The sequence below is a fragment of the Molossus molossus genome, unplaced genomic scaffold, assembly GCF_014108415.1.
Source record: "Molossus molossus isolate mMolMol1 unplaced genomic scaffold, mMolMol1.p scaffold_m16_p_15, whole genome shotgun sequence".
Lineage (NCBI taxonomy): Eukaryota > Metazoa > Chordata > Mammalia > Chiroptera > Molossidae > Molossus > Molossus molossus.
The window spans coordinates 73,611,400-73,632,093 of NW_023425350.1; the positions used below are offsets into that span (position 1 = coordinate 73,611,400).

At 39.5% G+C, this 20,694-nt stretch overlaps 1 protein-coding gene across 3 annotated transcripts in view; it reads left to right on the forward strand.

Annotated features, from left to right (window-relative positions):
- The first annotated feature begins 1,136 nt into the window (after positions 1–1,136).
- Positions 1,137–20,694, forward strand: part of MGAT4A (alpha-1,3-mannosyl-glycoprotein 4-beta-N-acetylglucosaminyltransferase A) — a 118,090-nt gene continuing 98,532 nt past the window's right edge. For all 3 annotated transcript variants that reach the window (XR_004959641.1, XM_036262169.1, XM_036262170.1), the window contains exons 1-2: positions 1,137–1,192; positions 5,623–5,916. Coding sequence is in view for 2 of the 3 variants with exons in the window: in XM_036262169.1 (XP_036118062.1) it covers positions 5,823–5,916 (94 nt within the window). In the remaining variant the exon portion in view is untranslated. The remainder of the gene's footprint in view (positions 1,193–5,622; positions 5,917–20,694) is intronic.

Here is a 20,694-nt window from a genome sequence, read left to right on the forward strand (position 1 = left end):
GGATGTTTTCTTGATCTTGGACCTCTAACTCCCTGTAAATATTAACTTGCAGGGTAGTTATAAGGATTATTATAGTGGTTAAAATAACACATCTCTGGTGTTTGAATCCAGATCTAACAGCGGCTGTGCGTCCTTGGGCAAACTCGCTGAACTCATTTCCTCATGAAAAATGAGGATTAAATGTGATAATGTAATTAAAGTTAGCATATTGCCTGGTATATGGTAAGTATCCAAAAGATGATGTGCCCAATGGCAGTTACTATTAACACAAGTGGTAGTACATGTGAATACTAAGAAAAATAGGGCAGACCACTCAGGCTTTCTATAGATGATTATCTGGTTCTGAGGTTAATCTTAAACCTTGTGAAGTAGTGATAGATTAAGGATTTGGGGCTCAGGAGAAAGGGGCAGAACCGCATAGTGTAGTGTAAAAGTCACAGGCTTTAGCACCCAAACGATCTGCATTTAAATTCTAGTTATATTTCTTGTTCTGGTTGCTTAAGCCAGTCCTTCTCCCTTGGTACCCCTCTCCTCATCGGTAAATGGGGGATCACGAAGCCTGTGGCTGGGTGTGTCGCGGGACCACAGGGCCTTGGAAGCTGTTGTTGGATTAGGATGGGATCCACTCCTGGGACCTGTCGCCAGGAACACTACCCAGGAAGGACAGCCTGGGAAAGGGGCTGGGCTGGGGCAGCCCAGGGTTACAGGGTCTTGTGCCCAGGCGGAGGCCTAGGGCTCCAGGAGCCTTTTATTGGCCGCCTGAGCTGCCTCTGCACACATCAGGGAGGATTAAAGCCAGATGTGGTGGTGGGGCAGCAGGGAGACCTCAAGTTCTCGGAACCTGGGACCAGAGAACGGGACGCCGCTCCAGACCCCGTGGTGACTCTAAATGAAAGAAGGTGGGGTGGGGCGTGCAGATCTCACGAGAATTATATAGGCTGCGAGACCGCGCCCCTAAATGACAGCTGCGTGGGCCACTGATGCGAGCGGCTTGGCCGCGTGGGGGCGCCCAGTGAACGGCGCGCAGCCCCAGCGGCCAATGGCTGGCGGGGTCGCGGGCGGGGCTGCCGGCGCTCCAGCAGTGGGGGCGGAGTCTCGGCGGGAGGCGGGGCGCCTGGCAGCGGCGTCGGCAGCGGCAGCGGCAGGAGCAGCGGGCGGGCGGGCGGCCACAGCAGGCTCGACAGCAGCGGAGGTAGGACCCGCAAGGGTGAGGGGGCTTCCGGGGGGACGTGGGGCGCGGGCGGCCTGGAGGTGGTGGCTCAGGGCGGCTGCGCCGAGAGGCGCGGGGCTGAGGGGCGGCGCCGGTGCTGGGCTCTGAGGCGCGGGGTTGCGGAGATCCACCTGCCGGTAACAGAGCTGCCCGAGCGGCGGCCCGGTCAGGAGCTGGCGCGCTGCGGGCTGCTGCGGGCGGTCGGGGTGCGGGCTGGGCGCCCGGCCGCTCCGTCAGCCCCGCGCCGCCGCGGCCCCCGGGTGCCGCGCGCTCTCCGGTGGCCGGCCGGGCTCTTGGTGCGTTCCCGGCGCTGCCCAGGCCACGGGGTTGGTGGACTTCGGGGCAGTGGAGGAAAGAGTGGTTTTGGGGGGTGAGGAGAGGGAATGAGTTGTCCGCGGACCGAACGGGGCTTCCCGAGGGGCCATGCCCGGCATTTCCACGGGCAGCGGGGCGGTCCCGGGCCCAGAGGCAGAGGCTGCTCCCCCGAGGAGAGGAGGCTGCAGCTGTGGTAGGAGTGTCCCTGCGAAGTGAGGACCCGGGGACGGTCCGGTGTCAGAGGGCAGCCTGCCCCTCAGCCACCTGCAGGCCTCAGCCCCCACCTGAGGGCCCCCACATGGGACCTTAGATTAGAGGGCACCAGGTGACGTCTCAGAGGCTGTTTGATGAACTGGCAGCCACACCGCTCGCGCGCCCGCTTCATTCCTCGCAGCGTGTGTGCTCCGAGCCCGTTCGTTGCTCACAATCCGAACTGCGAAATAGGAGCAGCACAGTGTGTGTGTTTAATGCTGTCCATACATTTTGCTGTTATGCTTTTGGTATGGGACGAGTTCTGATACAAGATAATGGCAGCGTTGTCCGTTTGGATTTAGAACCCAAATGTAGAATCAAGTAATACACGTTTTGTGGTTTTCTGAATGTTTTAAAAAATAGTTTTATTAACAGGTTATCCTAGCATTGATTTCTTTAGCTCACACGTGTAAATCCAAAAACGCACTGGATGATGAAATTATGTGAGCTGTATTAAGTAAAAATATTAATCGTTTTATAAATGTAAAGTAAGTGAATTTTAACATAATTGCTGTGTATAAAGTACAGAGTTTACATCTTGGATTTAATGATTGTGCTTTTCTTTCTTCAGGCACCTCTGTCCTGTCCATAGGATAAGTAAGGAATCTGTCTAATGTTCAGCGGAGGTGTTCTCAGCCATGGACCATAGTGAATTTTTCAGAGAACACTTTAAAATAACTTATTATGTAATAATAGAATACAGGACTGCAGTCCTTAAAGATCTGTTAATAAAACATTTTTTTCAGCCTGAGATCTGGAGTTGAAAGTTCCCTTCATTTTGTCAGATGGAGAATATGACTAGTAACTTTAGCCACTCCTTTTTAAAAGATTCAAATGTGTAAAGTGAAAGCCTCAGAATAAAATTTTTATGAATGTGGACACTTTATAATATGGTCACTTTATCTCTTATTTGAGATAGTCACTCCAGAGGGCTTTTGATTGTCCAGCCTCTGAACAGCCTCTCCTGGTTTAAGAGCACAGAGATCATTAGTTTGCTCTGGTCTGGAGCCTTCTCTTGTACTGTGCAGTTAAATTTCATTAATTTGGAAACCCTAATTAAAAATATATGACTACATTCTTTCTGAATAAAATACTCTTGTAGTTCTCTTGGAGACTTTTAGGTCTTACCTGTTAGTAGAATTCATTATAAATATCTTCTTTAAATCAGAGCTTAATAATATCCTGGATCCAATATTTATTATCCTATATGTTTTCCAATAGTGTATCTGTAGTTTACTTTGCTTTTAGAATTCATTCACTTTTAATTGTCTCTACCTATTTAAACTGAATTTTATATGGGCTTTATTTGTATTTAATAAAACTTTTGTGTTTTTTTTTTGTGGTACGTGCCCCTAGCAGGAACCGAACTCAAGACTCCCTGGTCTGCAGGCCGACGCTCAACCACTGAGCCAAACTGGCCAGGGCTAAAACTGTATTTTTAAATATTCTTTATTTTATGATTTTCTGCTTCTTTACTTTCCCATAATTATTAATCAATTATTAAGCTGTATATTTTTTAGGTCTTTTACTAGGACAAATCCTTCCTGAAGTTAGGTAGAGCTTAGTATATAGCAACAGAAAGTGACACATTTTACATAATGTCACACCAGGATTAAAATGACAAATTATATAATTCACTGAATTATCACTTCTCTTTTAATAATCAGAACTCATTATTGGGTGCTTATTGATATAAGACAAGGTATTAGGTGCTTTATGGAATTTAGTTGAAATTGTAGAATTTTGCCATGAAGATTTTAAATTCTGAACTGTAGACATGGGCATATTTTATGTTAACTTGTCTTGACTTCAGAAGGTGAATAACTTTGAGTTTAGAAAACAGCGATAACTTGTAAATTATCAGATAGCAAGAGTAAGGAAGGAAGTGGTGGGTGGGAGGGGGGAGTTCAATGCTTCTAGAATATTCTACCACAGTTAGAGCTGGCCAAAGAGGATTAACAGACATGCCTGAGGGCATGTGTGTTTATGCAAAGGGGAGGGCTTGGCCAAAGGCCACAGCATGTGAGAAATTTATTTAAAGTTTTAAGTTTAAACTTTGAGATTTCTTAGGAATTTTGCCGCTTATTTAATAATAGAACCATGTTTGTTATAGAATATAAAATTTTTAAAAATTCACTCAACTTAAACTGTTGAGTAAAATTAACACCGTTCAAACATTCTTCATGTAACCTGAGACTTGGGGCTATCCCTGGCACCTCTCTTCCTGCTTCGGTGCAGGTGGCTGAGTTTGAGAAGCAAAGGGTCTGGTAGGTAAGAGCTTAGACTTTGGAGTCATACAAATTAGAGTTCTCTTTGGATTCATTTTCTTGTGTGTAAAATAGAGTTAACAATGCTTGCCTCATAGGATTTTGTAAAGATTTAAAACATGTAATGGACCCAGCATAGGAAATACTAAATGAGTTGTGTCTGTCGTTGTTGTTACTAATACTGTGCCCTAGTGATCTTTCTTCACTAGAAAAGATTTCTAGAAATGTTCAGTTTTACAAAGTAGCTGAGATGGTAATTTCAGAATTGCCTGCAAATGGCCACTTTAATCAGTCATATTCTTCTACTGAGGAAATTGTCCCTTGGGCTTGGTAGGCCTTTATGGAGGTGTATTAACTCACCATACTAGATTGTAATACAGTATATTGCGAAGTCATCTTGTGGTCCTCTTGAGGCCACCAAGAATCAATGTACATCTCAGAGTGCTTGACATGCCCCCAGAGAATGAGACCTGCTATGCATAGAGTGGATTGAACCAGTGGCTGGCTCTATTTTTTTTTGTTAAGTTTTATTTGTAACACAGTTAACATTTATTGAGAACTTATTATGTGCTAGGCAGCTATGTTCAAGTACTTCTAAGGACTTCATTTCATTGCATTTTTTCCAACAGTTTTATTAGATGGATGGTGATCGTCTGGTTTTCCAGAATTGAAGGAATGATAAGTGATGGGTCCTCAGTCACACAGTATCCTGTCTGGATGGATGCATGTTTTAAATGCCTAAACATTCCCAATTTACGTCTTGGGAGTAGGTTAATCACTGGAAACATTACATTTATTCTCTGACAATGATGAATAGCAATAATAACTGTAACCTTTTTATAATTTATGATAATGTGTGAAAGAGGAGCCAGGACAGGTTTTCACATTTTATGAATGAAAAAGTAAGGCCTATATAAGTGACATACCTTGCCATGTAGGTAACAATGGAGCCAGATCCAAGCAAGACCCAGGTTTTTTGACCTTTGTATGTTGTAGTCTGTCAGTTTTCTTAATTAAAAAAAAATTATTGTGCTATAGGAAAACTGAGGAAAGTGAAGATTATGTTACTCAGGAACCATTGTGTGATCATTAGAATTCTCAGCTTGGAATCTGGCTCTTATATGTTTAATGAGCCCTACAACTTTCCTCCTTAAATAAGTAACCATAACTTTCTTTTCACAGACAACCAAACCAACGAAGAGGGAATATATGTAGTTTGATGCTTTTTTTTCCTGAGGAAAAAAAGCCTATAATTCTAGTGTATTAAATGAGTGGTTTAGATGTTGGAATAATCTTCATGGAAATAGTTGAGTCCTGCCAAAAGTGTGGGTATTTTTTTTTTAAATATGTTTTTATTGATTTTTAGAGAGAGGAAGGGAGAGGGAGAGAAACATTGAGACCAGCTGCCTCCTGCATGCCCCCTACTGGGGACTGGGAATTGAACCTGCTCCCTCTTGGTGCATAGTTGACACTCTCCAACTGGGCTCAAAAGTCTGTCTGTAATGGTGATTAATAAATGAAGAAACCAATATTTTGCATTACTGAACAAGTTTTTCTTTCTGTTTTCCTCTTGGATAGGAAGAAAGCCTGAGATATCAACCTATGAAGACTGTGAAGACAATTCTGAATAGCAGTAGTGACTGGTGTTGCAGTCAGACTTATTCTGCAAAGCATCTGAAATGAACCTCTCTGATTGATTGTTTTCATTGGCCCAGAGCCAGGAGTACTGGATTCAGTTGACTTCGTAAATGTGTGAACCAGTGTGATGGTGAAATGAGATGAGGCTCCGAAATGGAACTGTAGCCACCGTTTTAGCATTTATCACTTCGTTCCTTACTTTATCTTGGTATACTACATGGCAAAATGGGAAAGGTAAGGAAAACATCTTTGAAAATGTGCATGAAATATACTAGGCGTTGTGCTTTGTTAATGGTGCATAAATGCTTAGGTTAAATACCCCAGAAGTCTGCATGTTACTTGCTATCTGTTAGTGGCCTGACAGTTTCTGTCTAATGTAAAAATGACATGGTATTCTTGAATCGAGGAGACAGAATTTCTGATTCGAATGGGGTTTGTTTTGTTTTTGGTTTCTTATAATTGTACTTGGAGAAACATACTGATGATCAGTGGTTTATGTTATACATGACAGCCAAGTTGCATAGTAAAGACTTTTGTTTTAGCACTTTATTTTTATTATTAAACATCATAAATGTATAATAAGCATCCTTGTACTGGGTGTTGTATAAAATGCCCAAAAGAACACAATCAGTATCTTTATGAAATTTATATGCTGATTATACTAATGATTTGGTGCTGTGTAGTTAATAATTTAAACTACATGTGTTGACAGATTGCTCTTTAGACAAAAGTATTTATGAAGTAGATGGGAGATTCTGATTAACACAATTTTTAAAAAATTTTAAGTTTTCTAGACTGTTGAACTGGGTTTTAAAGGAAGGTTATCTGTTCATTGATTGGAACTATATTCAGAGATAATACATTTTTGTTTTGGCTTTTTTTGAAGATAAACTATTGGGAGTAAATTTCAACCCATACTTTTTACCTGTCTTCTTTCCTTATAAGCTAAGAAATGTTGATAGCAAGAAAGATGGAGTGTTGAGATGAGTGCATATTTGGTTTGTTAGAGTCCAATTAGAGTACTCATCATTGCCTAGTTATTAGAGGATGCTATTGCTGGCATTATTTTATTGACTTGTACAGAGTTACAAGTCAGTAAAAGATGGATTCATGACTTAATTTTTCTCTGATGTGTGTATATAGATATGCATATTTAGATATTGACATATCTCTGTGAGTATATATATGTTTAAAATAAGTTGATATAAAAAACATGCTCTGTGCTTGAGCAAGTATGGTATTTTTTTCTTTATTTTCTGTGAGTTGGGTTCTAATTTTGGGGGGAACTCTTTAAGGAAAAATGAATGAAAAACTTGTTGAAGATCTTCTTTGTGAACAAATTTATGCATTTTAGATTTTATTTTTTAATTGTACCAAAGGAAAAAGACTTACCTAGGGAGAACTTTGAATAGTTAATTTAATCAAGCTGTTGATTGTCCCTGATATGAACAAAATAAATGATTGGCCTTAAAAGTACTTAGGAAATAATGGAATTAACCATAAGAATGGTAAATGGATTTTTTTTTATATCAGGAAACTTACCTATTCAGAATTATAGTAATGGAAAAACTTGACCCTTCTCACTATGTCCTATTTAAGGGATTGCGAGTTTTGGAATCTCTGTTCCATTGATTTTATTTCTTATATAAAGACATGACAGGCATTTTTCTTATATTAAACTGTCTCTAGACTCAAAATTAATTTTAAAGATATAAGATTCTTTCACCATGTGTTTTAGATACACACAAAAAGTTTGTTCTCTTTGGTGATCACTCCTTGAACAGCTCTGTAATGCTTCCATGCATACATATTCTTCTGCTCTTTTTTGTTGCTTAGAGTTTTGTCCAGACTCTTTCAGGTATCAGTAGAAACCTGTTATAGTTATATAAAAGTCCCTGTATTGTAATGCTATTGTTTATGTAATCACCCTAACTGCTAAGCATTTGTAGTCTATCTAGATTTGCAAACAACTTGGATTTTCCAGAGCAGACCTAATTTCAGATATTCAGTATACCCATTAACCATGTGCTCTGATTTTTATATTATAAACATGGTTCCCATACTCGTTGATGTTGCTGGACTAATGGTTTTATTTTTCACTCATTCATTGGTCTCTTTTATGTACCTAAGTGTAGCACTGTATAATATGTTATAAATATGAGAAGGAATAAGAAACTTTACACCTTTGAGAAGCTAAGGGACCGGTAGGAAAGATGCCTGTAAACAAATATGATACCATCAGATTGACTGAGATAGAAGCAATAAACCGTGCTGGGCTTGTACTGTTATATACATATTACATGTTGCATATTCTCTCATTTAATCCTCATAACAACCCTGGGAGGTATTATTATTACCTCCTTTCTATAAGTGAGAAGAACAATGCGGAATGGTTGAGAAACTTGACACGGTCATACATTAAGTGGTAGAGTGAAGTTTGAACTCAGGCTTGCTTATTCCAGAGATTATACTCTTAGCTATTGGTCTTTTGACCATAATAGCAGAGACAGAGGCTATACTAATGTTTTGTTTTTTTGTTAATCCTCACCTGAGGATATTTTTCCATTGAGTTTTAGAGAGAATGGAAGGGAGGGAGGGAGGGAGGGAGGGTGAGAGAGAGAGAGAGAGAGAGAGGGAGAGGGAGAGAGAGAGAGAAACAGTGATGTGAGAGAGACCCATCGATTGGTTGCCTCCTGAACGACCTGGACGGGGGCCAGGGGTTGAACCTGCAACCCAGGTACATGCCCTTGACCAGGAATGGAACCCATGACCCTTAGGTTTGTGGACTGTCACTTTAACCACTGAGCCAAACCGGCCAGGGTTATACTAATTTTTGAGACACGTCACAGAGGAAAAGTAAATGTGAAGGCGATTCCAGGTAGAGCAGGGCACAGTGGCCATGTCAGGAGAGGGAGCTGCATGTGCAGCCATGGAGTTCTGAAAGAGTATTTGTGCTCTGGAATTGTGAGATGCTCGTTGTGATTAGCACATAGGATTCCTAGACTATCTCAAGGTTTAGTTGGTAATCACAGTGCAGTTTCTAGGAGTGTATCTAGTTTGTCATAGGTCTTCATTTACCACTTGGAAGAATATATGAGCTGGTCCATAGGATGAGTATAAATTTGGGAGGATGTTAGGAACCCAGCCCGGGAAGCTGGTGTTTTGACCAGGATACCAGTTCCAGGGTATACAGGATTCCTCTATAAAAATTAGCAGAATTCCAAGTTTTTGGCATAGACAGGTTGAGAAAGTTGAAAGCAGGTGTTGTGGGAATGGGACAGGAGTAATTACATGTCTTTCTTGCTTGTGGGGTAAGGCCCCTAATGAACCTCGTTTGGTCAGGCACAATCCACAAACTGGGCAAGACTGAGCAAGCAATTGTAGGTCCCTGTCCATGAGGACATAAAACATTGATGTACATGTTTCCATGTGGACATAAGCTTTCATTTTTCTTGGGTATTATTTACCTAGCCATGGAATTGCTGGGTAATATTGTAACTCTGTGTTTAATTATTTGAAGAGCTGCCGGACTGTTTTCCAAAGCAGCTGGATCATTATGCATTTCCTCCATTAGGGTATGAGAGTTTTGATTTATTTACATCCTTGATAACACTTTATCTGGCTTTTTTATTCTACTGTCTTAGTAGTTGTGAAGTAGTATATTACCTGATGACTAATGATGTCTAGCATCTTTATCTAACTTCTTTTTCTTTATTGATTTTAGAGAGAGAGGAAGGGAGAGGGAGAGAGAGAAAGATCAATGAGAGAGATCATCGATTGGCCACCTCCTTCGTGCCCCCACTGGGGATCAGGCCCACAACCTGGGCATGTGCCCTGACCTGGAGTCAAACTGGCAACCTCTTGGTGCATGGGTCAACACTCAACCACTGAGCCACACCAACCAGGCCATATTTTTGTTATTAAAGAGACTGTCCTTTCTTCATTGTATGTTCTTGGCTTCTTTGTTGTAAATTAATTGTCCATATACATGTAGGTTTATTTCTGGGTTCTTCTATTCCATTGGTATGTGTGTCTGTTTTTATGTCAATGTCACACTATTTTGATTACTATCACTTTGTAATAGAGTTTGAATCAGGGAGCATGATACCTCCAGCTTTGTTCTTTTTTCTCAAGGTGACTTTGGGCATTTGGGATCTTGAGTCATTCCATACAAAGTTTAGAGTCATTTGTTCTAATTCTCTGAAAAGATGCCTTGTAATTTTGATAGGGTTTGCACTAAATCTGTAGATTGCTTTGGGTAATATGGACATTTTAACAATATTAATTCTTAAAATCCATGAGCACGGAATAGCTTTCATTTATTCGTGTCTTCAGTTTCTTTCATCATGTCTTATAGTTTTCTGTGTACTGGTTTTTACCTCCTTGATTAAATGTATTTCTAGGTATTTTATTCTTTTTGGTGTAAATGGGATTATTTTATTAATTTCTCTTTATTGTAGTTCATTATTATTGTATCAGAACATCACAGATTTCTGTATGTTAATTTTGTATCCTGTAACTTTTCTAAGTACATTTGTTAGTTCTAACAGTTTTTTTTTTTTGGTGGAGTCTTCAGGGTTTTCTATATATAGTATCATGTCATCTGCAAATAATGACAGTTTTACTTCTTTCTTTTTGATTTGGATACTTTTTATTTTTTTCTTGCTATACTAATTGTTGTGCTAGAACTTCCAATACTCGGTTGGATAAAAGTGGCAAGAGTGGGCATCTTTGTCTTGTTGCTGATCTTGCAGGAAAAGCTTTCAGCTTTTCACCATCGAGTGTGACGTGAGCTGTGGGTTTGTCATATATGCCCTTTATTATAATGAGGTCTGTTCTCCTATAGCCACCTTGTTGAGAGTCTTTATCATAAACGGATGTTGAATTTTATCAGATGCCTTTTCTGCACCTATTGATACGATTATGTGATATGATAATGTGGTGTGTTTTTTTTTTTTTGTATGTGCCCCTAGCGGAAACCAAACCCAGAACTCTGATCCACAGGCCGACCCTCCAACTGCTGAGCCAAACCGGCCAGGGCTGATTATGTGTTTTTTATCCTTCCTTTTGTTTATGTGGTGTATCACATTGATTGATTTGCATATGTTGAACAATCTTCGTATCCCTGGAATAAATCCCACTTGCTCATGATATATGATCCTTTTTATGTATAGTTGAATTAGGCTGTTATTTTGTTGAGGATTTTTGTGTCTGTGTTCATCAGGGATATTGGCCCGTGATTTTCTTTTTTCTCTTTTGTAGTTTTTTTTTTTTTTCTAGCTTTGGTATCAGTTAGGAGTTTTTGGGTTTTTTTTTTTATCTAGCCAATCATTTTACTAATAATTGGTCTATTTAGATTTTGTAGTTTTTCTTGGTTCAGTCTTGGAAGATTGTATTTTTCTAGGAATTAATTTCTTCTAGGTTGTCCAGTTTGTTGCCATATAATTGTTCATAATAGTAGCTTATGATCTTTGTATTTCTGTGTATTAGTTGTGACTTCTTTTTCATTTCTGATTTTATTTATTTGAGACCTCTCTTTTTCTTGGTGAGTCTAGCTAAAAGCTTGTCAATTTTATCTTTTTGAAGAACCAGCTCTTAGTTTCATTGATTTTTTTCTGTTTTTTATTTTTTTATTTTTTTTAATCCTCGCCCGAGGACATTTTTCCATTTTTTGTTCAGGTAGCGTGGGAGGGAGAGAGAGGAAGAGAGAGAGAGAGAGAGAGAAACATTGACGTGAAAGGGACACATCGAGTGGCTGCCACCCGCACGACCATCCAGGGCCGGGGACAAACTGCAACTGAGGTACGTGCCCTTAGCGGGAACTGAACCTGGGTCCCTCTGGACCGCAGGCCGATGCTCTGACCGCTGAGCCAAACCGGCTAGGGCTGTTGTTTGTTTGTTGTTTTTTTAAAATATGTTTTTACTGATTTTAGAGAGTGAGGAAAGGAAGGGAGAGAGAGACATCCATGTGAGAGAGAAACATCTATTGGTTGCCTCCTGCACACGCCCCGACCAGGGATCGAACCCGCAACCTTTTGGTGCATGGCCAACACTTAACCAACTGAACCACACTGGCCAAGGCAAAAAGAATGTATAGTCTGTTGTGTTGGGTGGAGTGTTCTATGTCTGTCAGCTTCAGCTCATTTATAGTTATTTACACCATTATTGAAAGTCTCTAGCTATTATTATCGAATTGTCTATTTCTGTCTTAATGTTTTTGGCTCACCTGTTTTGGTGTTCTGTTTTTGGGTACATATGTTTATAGTTTTAAATCTTCCCTCTTTATCTCTAGTAATATTTTTTGTTTTAAAGTCTTTGTTTGATATTAGTATAGCCATTCTAGCTTTCCTATGGTTTTTACTTGTATGGTATGTCTTTTTTTTTTTACTTAAACCTATTTGTGACTTGATAGCTATAGTGTGTCTCTGTACATAACATGAGGTTGGAATATGCTTTTAAAAATCCAGTCTGGTAATGTGTACCTTTTGACTGTACTGTTTAATTCATCTATGTTACTGATATAGTTTGATTTATATCTGCCATCTTACATGTTTTTCATATGTCACATGTCTTTTTAGTTCTTATATTTTTCCTTTATTTTATGCATTGATTGACTATTTTCTAATGTAGCACTTTAATTTCATTAGTGAATTTTTCACTGCTTTTTGAGTATATTTTAGTAGTTGTTTCAGGGTTTATCGTACACATCTCAACTTACCAGAATCAGCTTCAGGTTTATACTAGCTTGATTTCAGCAATATATAGAAATGTTATTCCTATAAAGTTGTATTCTTATATTTCCTTTACCCACCTTTTTTGCTGGTGGTACTGTTATACACATAATAGTTGTTAATGTTTCAAACCCAACAATACATTGTTATAATTATTGTTTTACCATCTGTTATTATTTCCGGAGCAAATTACATCTTTATTCTCACCTACTTCCTTTGTGCTGTCATTGGCAAATGTACTATATTTCTATGTGTTATAGACTCAAAACTATATTACATTATTTATACAATGTCTTTTTTAGTCGGTTGAGAAAGGAGAAAAAGTATGCATTAATAGCATCTATTATAATCACATAATTAATGACTGGTGCTCTTTGTGTGTATTTAAATTACTGTCTAGGTTTACTTGCTTTCAGCCTGATGAAATTCCTTTAGTATTTCATGTAAAGTAGGTCTGTCAGCAACGAGCTCTATAAAATTTTGTTTATCTTGGAATGTTTATTTACCTTTGTATTTGGAAAATAGCTGCGCTGGATGTAGGTTCTTGGTTGACAGTTTTTTGTTTGTTTTTAGCACCTGTGCTATACCACTGCCTTCTTGCTACCATGGTTTCTGATAAGAAGTCAGCTATTGATTTTTGGGGGGTTCCTTTGTTAGTGATGCATTATTATCCTCTTGTTGCTTTCACGATTTTCTTGTGTTTGAATTTTATTATTTTTACGATGATGTGTCTGTCTGTGGGTCTTGCTTCCTAGATGTGTAGGTTATTGTTCTTCAATAACTTTGGGAAGTATTCAATCATTATTTATCCATGAATATTTGTTCTCAGCTTTCTATTCTCTCCTCTGGTATTCCCATTACATTTGTGATGTTATACTTAATGGTATCCTAAGTTTCTCTGAGGCTCTGTTCATTTTTCCTCATTCTTTCTTTTCTTCAATTTACATAATCTCTATAGATCTGTCTTCTGAATCTTGCTGGATTCTTCAAGAATCTTGCTGATTCTTGCTTTTGCCAGTTAAGATCTGTTGAGTCCCTCTACTGAATTTTTTATTTCTTTTACTGTACTTTTCAACTCCAGAATTTCCATTTGGTTCTTTTCTTAAAATTTCTGTTTCTTTATTGATATTCTTTATTTGATGCAACATTGCCATGCTTTCCTTTTCTTCTTCAGTGAAGCTTTTCTTTAGTTCAGTGAGCACAGTTATAATGGCTGTTTTGAAATCATTACTTGTTAAATCCTGTACTTTCTCTCCCACTCACTCCCCCACTCCCCAGGTTGTTGCTCCTTAAGGAGGCACAGTTTAGGAGATCATCCTGGGATGACTGCTGTCCCTGGTGGGATTCTCTCTCACCCTTTCAGTGACCACTACACTAATTGCTGATTGATGTTCTGTTGTTTACAATAGCGCACTGGAGCATACATTCTACAAACTAATCCAAATCAAATCGTGGTTCCTTTGAAGAAATTGTTTCTGTGTTCAGTGTTTATTATTTCTGACTCCAGGAAAGTTGACACTTTCCCTGGTTCTCTCTTGCAGTCTAGCCACCTGCAGTCTAGGCTCTATTTTCATTGGCTCTCCAAGTCTCCCAGTTCCTTCCTCTACAGCCTCCACTATTTTTTGAGAGGGCTTTAAGTTTAAACTCCTTCATGCTCTTTTGCAAATGAAGCTAATTCCTTTGGGAAGAGATTAGGAGCTATTTGTTCTATGGCCTGCTTTTCCCCCAGGGACAATTTCTGAGCCAGGACTCTGGAGATGGGGGTAGAGATGACAGGCTTCTTTCTTAGTGGTACCCCCACTCTAGGAGCTGAGCCCTGGATGAAGGGAGGAAGTCAGTAGCCTGAGGTTCTCTTGGCTCTGCCTGACCTGATGGGGAAGCACTGCCTCACTAGCTGGAGGAAGGGCTGATGAGTCCTCAATATTCTTAGCACACTACACCCGAAGTAGACCCTTTGGGGCATGAAAGTGCATGAAAAAACCAGATGTCATATCCTGTTAGCTACAAAAATATAGACACTAAATGAAGCTTTTTGTTTAAAACTATGACTCTTATTTGTGTACTGAAAGAGTGAACAAAATCTTTTAGTTTTTTTAGTTTTTCTTTATGGAATAAGCAAAACTTGTTTCAAACAGGATATAAGGAAAATTAATAAGTCTAGGATTTGGAGTACAGTCACAGTCTGGATGTGGCTTATTCTTTAATTTCATTGTTGTAGGATTTCCATTCAGCTTGATTTCAGGAGTCTGAATGATGGTTGTTCTATAGTTTTGTTGTAATTTTTAAGGTGCTTATGGGAGGAGAAGAGTACCGTGGTTACCTATGCTGCCATCTTTACCAGAAGTTCCTTCTTTTGTAAGTAATTAGCGTTTCATGGAGTCATACTTTAAAACTAAGCAGATATCCAGTTCCTCACCATACATTGCCTCACAAATTTTAACCTCCATTGATGATTTTTGTTTGCATCAATTCTTGCTGTGGTATTTGCCAATTTTCATCATTTCTTCTAAACTTACTAATTTCAACTCTGGTGAGAGCAAGAGATGTCTCTTTTTCCTCATTTATTTCTTATTTCTTTATATGAGCATGTTTATTTTGTTCTGTGGTTATAATTTTTTATTATCATTAATTATTTTATTATTTAAATTGTCCTACAGGGGGACATTAGCAGCTCCTTCAAGTTGGCTTTTGTGCCTTCAACATGTCCCTATCATTTATTTTTTCAAATTTATTGAGGTGAAATTCACATAACAAAATTAATCATATTAAAGTGAACAATTTAGTGGCAGTTAGTACATTCATTATGTGGTGCAACCACAACCTTTATCTGGTGCCATAAGATGCTCCAGGTTCATCTTGTATTTTTCCTGCCCCTGCCTGGGAAGGAACCATTTTTCCAAGGAACTTGTAGTTCCTTTGCAGGATTAAATCTTGGTGTGCTCATTCCTACTGTGGTATCACCTATTCTGGTCCTTCTCAGTGGGCATTACAAGGATGTGTATGTGTGTATACATGCACATCTGTGTTTATTTCCAAATACATCTGTGTGCATCTTTAAAAATCTACCATGGATTCATACTGATTCCTCACTCTGATTTTATTTATTTATTTATTTTTTAATCTTCACCCGAGGACATTTTTTCAATTTTTGTTCAGATAGAGCGGGGGGGGAGGGGGGGGGATCGACGATGTGAAAGGCACACATCGAGCAGCTGCCACCTGCACAACCCAACCAGTGCCAGGGACAAACTGCAACTGAGGTACATGCCCTTGCGGGAACCGAACCCGGGTCTCTCTCGAGTGCAGGCCGATGCTCTTACCGCTGAGCCAAACCGGCCAGGGCTGATTCTTCTAATTTTAATCCAATACTTTAGTGTTCACTCTATATCACTTTTCCTTATTTATAACCCATGTCTTCAACAGTAAAAAAACATGTCTCTTAGTATCCATTTGTAACTACCTATTTACTCAATCTCAGTATATACTTATAGTCATTTCAGAATTGTTAACCCATACCCAAATGAAAATTAAATTTACTAGGGTACAGTATTTGTGCACAGTTCTTTTTGTATTTAGTCTTACAATTGTATAGTCAAATGCTGTTTTCCAAAATTGCTTAGCATATTTGTTGTCTTAGTTACTTCCCCTTTAGTGCTGTCGTGCTATATTCATTTATAATACACTCGGGCCCATTTGTTACTGTTTTTGTTCTATTTTGAGTTCACCCATGTCTGTTTTATTGCATTCATTTACATTTGGGATCTCTTTAACATTATCTTGTTCTGAGCCTCAAACTGTAAAAGAGGGTATCCTGAGAGAAATGTTTCTCCTCATTCCCATAATTTATTTCCATTCCTCCCTTCTTCCTATCCAGTTTTTATATACCCTTTGTAGGCATTCATCTCGTCGTTTTTTGCTTTATTTTTCTTGCATTTCTTGTTAACAAATTGAGCAGATACATGGACATTTCCTATATCCTTTCCTTTCTCTTTTTTTTATCCTCACCCGAGGACATTTTTCCATTTTTTGTTCAGGTAGAGTGGGAGTGGGAGAGAGAGAGAGAAACATCGATGTGAAAGGGACGCATCAACTGGCTGCCACCCGCACGACCAACCAGGGCTGGGGACAAACTGCAACTGAGGTACGCGCCCCTAGCGAGAACCGAACCCGGGTCTCTCTGGACTGCAGGCCGACGCTCTAACTGCTGAGCCAAACCAGCCAGAGCTATCCTCCCCTTTCTTACATGAAGGGTAGCATATATAAGAGATACTTTCTTTTTTTTTAATCCTCACCCAAGGACATTTTTCCATTTTTTGTTCAGGTAGAGTGGGAGGGAGAGAGAGGAACAGAAAGAGAGAGAAACATTGATGTGAAAGGGACACATCGAGTGGCTGCCACCCGCACAACCGACCAGGGCCGGGGACAAACTGCAACCGAGGTACGTGCCCTTAGCGGGAACCAAACCCGGGTCTCTCTGGACCGCAGGCCGACGCTCTAACCGCTGAGCCAAACCGGCCAGGGCAAGAGATACTTTCTTTATACATTGCTTTCCCACTTAGCTGTGTATCCTGTAAATTCATATTAATTCATACAGATCTTCCTCATTTTTTTTTTTTTTTACAACTGTATAATACTTCATTGTGTGGATGCAACATAATTTATCCAAACCATTCTTTTCTCTAGGGACATTTAGACTTTCATGCATACATCCAATTAGTCAATATTTTTTAGGGATGTTTTCTGCCAGGCATTGTATTGGGCCTTAAATAATGGAAATCTAGTTTTTAAAGGTTTTTTTTTTTAATTTGCAAGTTTAATTTTAGTTTTACTTTTTTTTTTATCCAAACCATGGGAAATCAAAAATTTTTCTTACAAAAATTTTTTTGTAAGAAAACACCTATATGTTAAAGATGAAAGTCTAGGGATAGAGTTGATTTGACTAACATTTAGATTTAAATAATTCATTCAGGAAAAGTATTTCTGTTTCTTTTTTGCTAAGGTATATTTTATCTGCCCATTAAACTTAATATTTAGGTTTCAAAACCCAAGCATAAAAGTTAGGCGCTCTATTCTTATACTTTTTCAACAGGAAACTACAGTAACTTAAAGCAAATTGCAATCAGTATTCTTTCTTTTTTTTGTTTTTTAATCCTCACCCAAAGATATTTTCCATTGATTTTTGAAAGAGTAGAAGGGGGGGGGGGGGGGGAGAAAGAGAAACATAGATGTGACAGAGACACATCAATTGGTTGCCTCCTGCATGACCCCAACCAGTGCCGGGGATCAAACCTGCAACCGAGGTACATGCCCTTGACCGGGAATTGAACCCACAACCCTTTGGTCTGTGGGCTGATGCTGTAATCACTGAGCCAAAATCAGCCAGGGCATTATTCATTTTTTAAAGAGAATTTTTCTAATTTAAAAAGTAGCAAATATTCATATGCCAGGCTTTTTACTTCCTTCACAGTTGAGATGCTAACATCTGATTATCTACCCAAGTGTATGGGGAGTTGGCATGTCTCTCTGTCTTCATTTCAGCAGTTTTTGATATTTATTATCTTCAGAGCAGTTGTTTTCTTCAAGTAAATGTTTTAATTGAAGTATAGCATACATATAAGGAGTGCACCATCATAAGTGTATAGCTCTACGAATTGTCACAAAGTGGGCACACCTGTGTAACAGACTATGAGTAGAACATTTCAGCACTATATGTCCTTTTTTTTAAACGCTAGAGCAGGAGGAAAAGAGGGAGGAAGAGAGAGAGAAACATTGATGTGAGAGAGACACATGGACTGGTCGCCACCCACATGACCCCAACAAGGGCCGGGAACAAGCTGCAATTGAGGCACGTGCCCCCCGTGGGAACCGAACTGGGCCTCTCTGGTCCGTGGGCCAACGCTCTAACCGCTGAGCCAAACAGGCTAGGGCAGCACTATATGTCCTTTGGTGTATGTTGGTACATAATTCTTTGGGCAATTTACCTAGAAGTTGCTGGTGCTTCTCTGTGAAGGAACCAGATCTTGGGATTCATTTCTACATTGCAGTTTGCATTAATCCTTTCTACCTGCCTTTTCCCAGCATTTCCTAAATGTGGTGTGTTTGCCTCTCATGCAGTAAGTGATAGGAAGGCACGATGGTTAAAACAAAATGTGCCCTTTGAAGGAGGTTACTTTTAGGGGGAAGACCAGTAGTCAGAATAAGCTCCATTATTGATGCTTACATGGAGGTTTGGCCAAGTGCTATGATAGCATCCAGGTAAAAACAATTCATTCTGATAAGGGATTTTGGAAAAGCTTTTCACAAGAAATAACCTTTGAGTTGGTCTGAAGGAATTTGATAGGAGGAGAAAGGTATTCACTGAAACAGTGAAGAAGGCGGTTGTTGGGTTGAACCAAGGTGTGTATAAGTGACAGGAGACTTGAATGACATAAACATTTTACCTGATGTACCAGAGGTAGAGACTGGGGGAATAAGAAGGGTCTAGGCCAGGGAGGTACTTGAACTATTGGCGGGACCATTCTGAAAAGTACATGGTTGTCTAACCAATATGCTGTACACCTGACACTAATAGAGAATAATATTGAATGTAAACTATAATTGAAAAATAATAAAAAGAAAGGTCTAGGTACTGGAAGTATCTGTCAGGTCAGAAGCAGGTATGATGAGAGCAGGTATGATGGCAGTAAAGGTGGTGAGAGATTTGAAGGGCTGTGGAGGAGTTTATAATGAACAATGTTATTGTCTTATTGCTTTGTCCTAAATTTTACTTCCTATGTCTTTAGACTCTGGGACATTTTTTGGGTAAGTTATGTAATGGTACTTATGCATGTGCATGCATTCATCTTTTTTCTCATAGTTTGCTTAGAAGTACAACTGATTCTTTTTAACTTCAAACACATTAATCAGTAGACAAGCAAGCACAAATATTGCAAAACTTACCACTGTGTTTATATTTAAACTTTTCTAAACTATCAATATCACAGACTTCCTTCATTTCTTTATTTCTGAACCTTCCTAAGGTAATGGCAATTCTTATTTTTATATGCTTCTTTGGTTTTAGAAATATCACCAGACTGGGGGAAAAAAAGTGAATGTCTTCTGTCTAAGACTACTCATGCTGCACACGATTAGGGTTTTTGACTGAGTCCCGAGTGAGGCAGGGGACCTGGCTGCCTCTCCCAGAATGATTTAAATCTGGGCTGCTTGTTATCTAGTTGGGTCCTTTTCTATTATTATTTTTTTAAATTTTACTTATTTCTTTAATCCTCAACAGAGGACATTTTTACATTAATCTTCAGATAGAGCTGGAGGGAAGAAGGAGGACGAGAGAGAGAGAGAAACATTGATGTGAGAGAGACACATTGATTGGTTGCCATCTACACAACCCCAACTGGGGCTGGGGATGAATTGCAACCGAGGTATGTGCCCTTGGCTGGAATTGAACCCGGTACTTTTTAGTCTGTGGGAAGTGCTCTCACTGCTGAGCCATACTGGCCAGGGCAGTTGGGTCCTTTTTTAAAAAAATATGTTTTTATTTATTTTTTTTTTAGAGAGAGAGATAGAAACATCAATGTGAGAGAGAAACATCAGTGGGCTACCTCCTGCACGCCCCCCACTGGGGATCGAGCCCACAACCTTGGGCTTGTGCCCTGACCGGGAACTGAACCGGGACCTCTGAGTCCAAGAGACGATGTTCAATCCACTGAGCCACACCATTGGGCAAGTTGGGTGTTTGTTTACAATTAAACTTAACTTGTTAGGTTAATAAAGCCTTTTAAGCTCACGTTGTTCATATAGATTTTAGTTTTCTACATGCTGGTATTTCCCTCTGGAATAGTGTCTTAATTATTGTCCTCTTGTCATTACCCTCACATGGTAGAGATAATGCATACTTAAGCATGCCATATTAGAATCTTATGATTAGAAGGGCCCCAGAGTTTTCTTCCTCGGACATAAGGGATTTAGTCTAGGAGCTAGATCATTTTAGGACAGATATTCTTGTTTTCATCAAATTTCTTTGTGTGACCATTGTTCTGATGTTTTTCCCCCAATGGTCTTATTACATTTCTTACTGTGTTCCACAATTGTTGGTCTTGTACAGAATCCCCTTCCCCCCATTTCTTGGTATACATATTTTTCCATTTTTGTTCAGATACAATGGGAGTGAGAGAGAAGTGGAGAGGGAGAGAGAGAGAGAAACATCAGTGTGAGAGAGAGACATTGTCTGGTTGCCTCCCACACAACCCTTAACTAGGGCGGGGGATGAACCGCAACCAAGGTA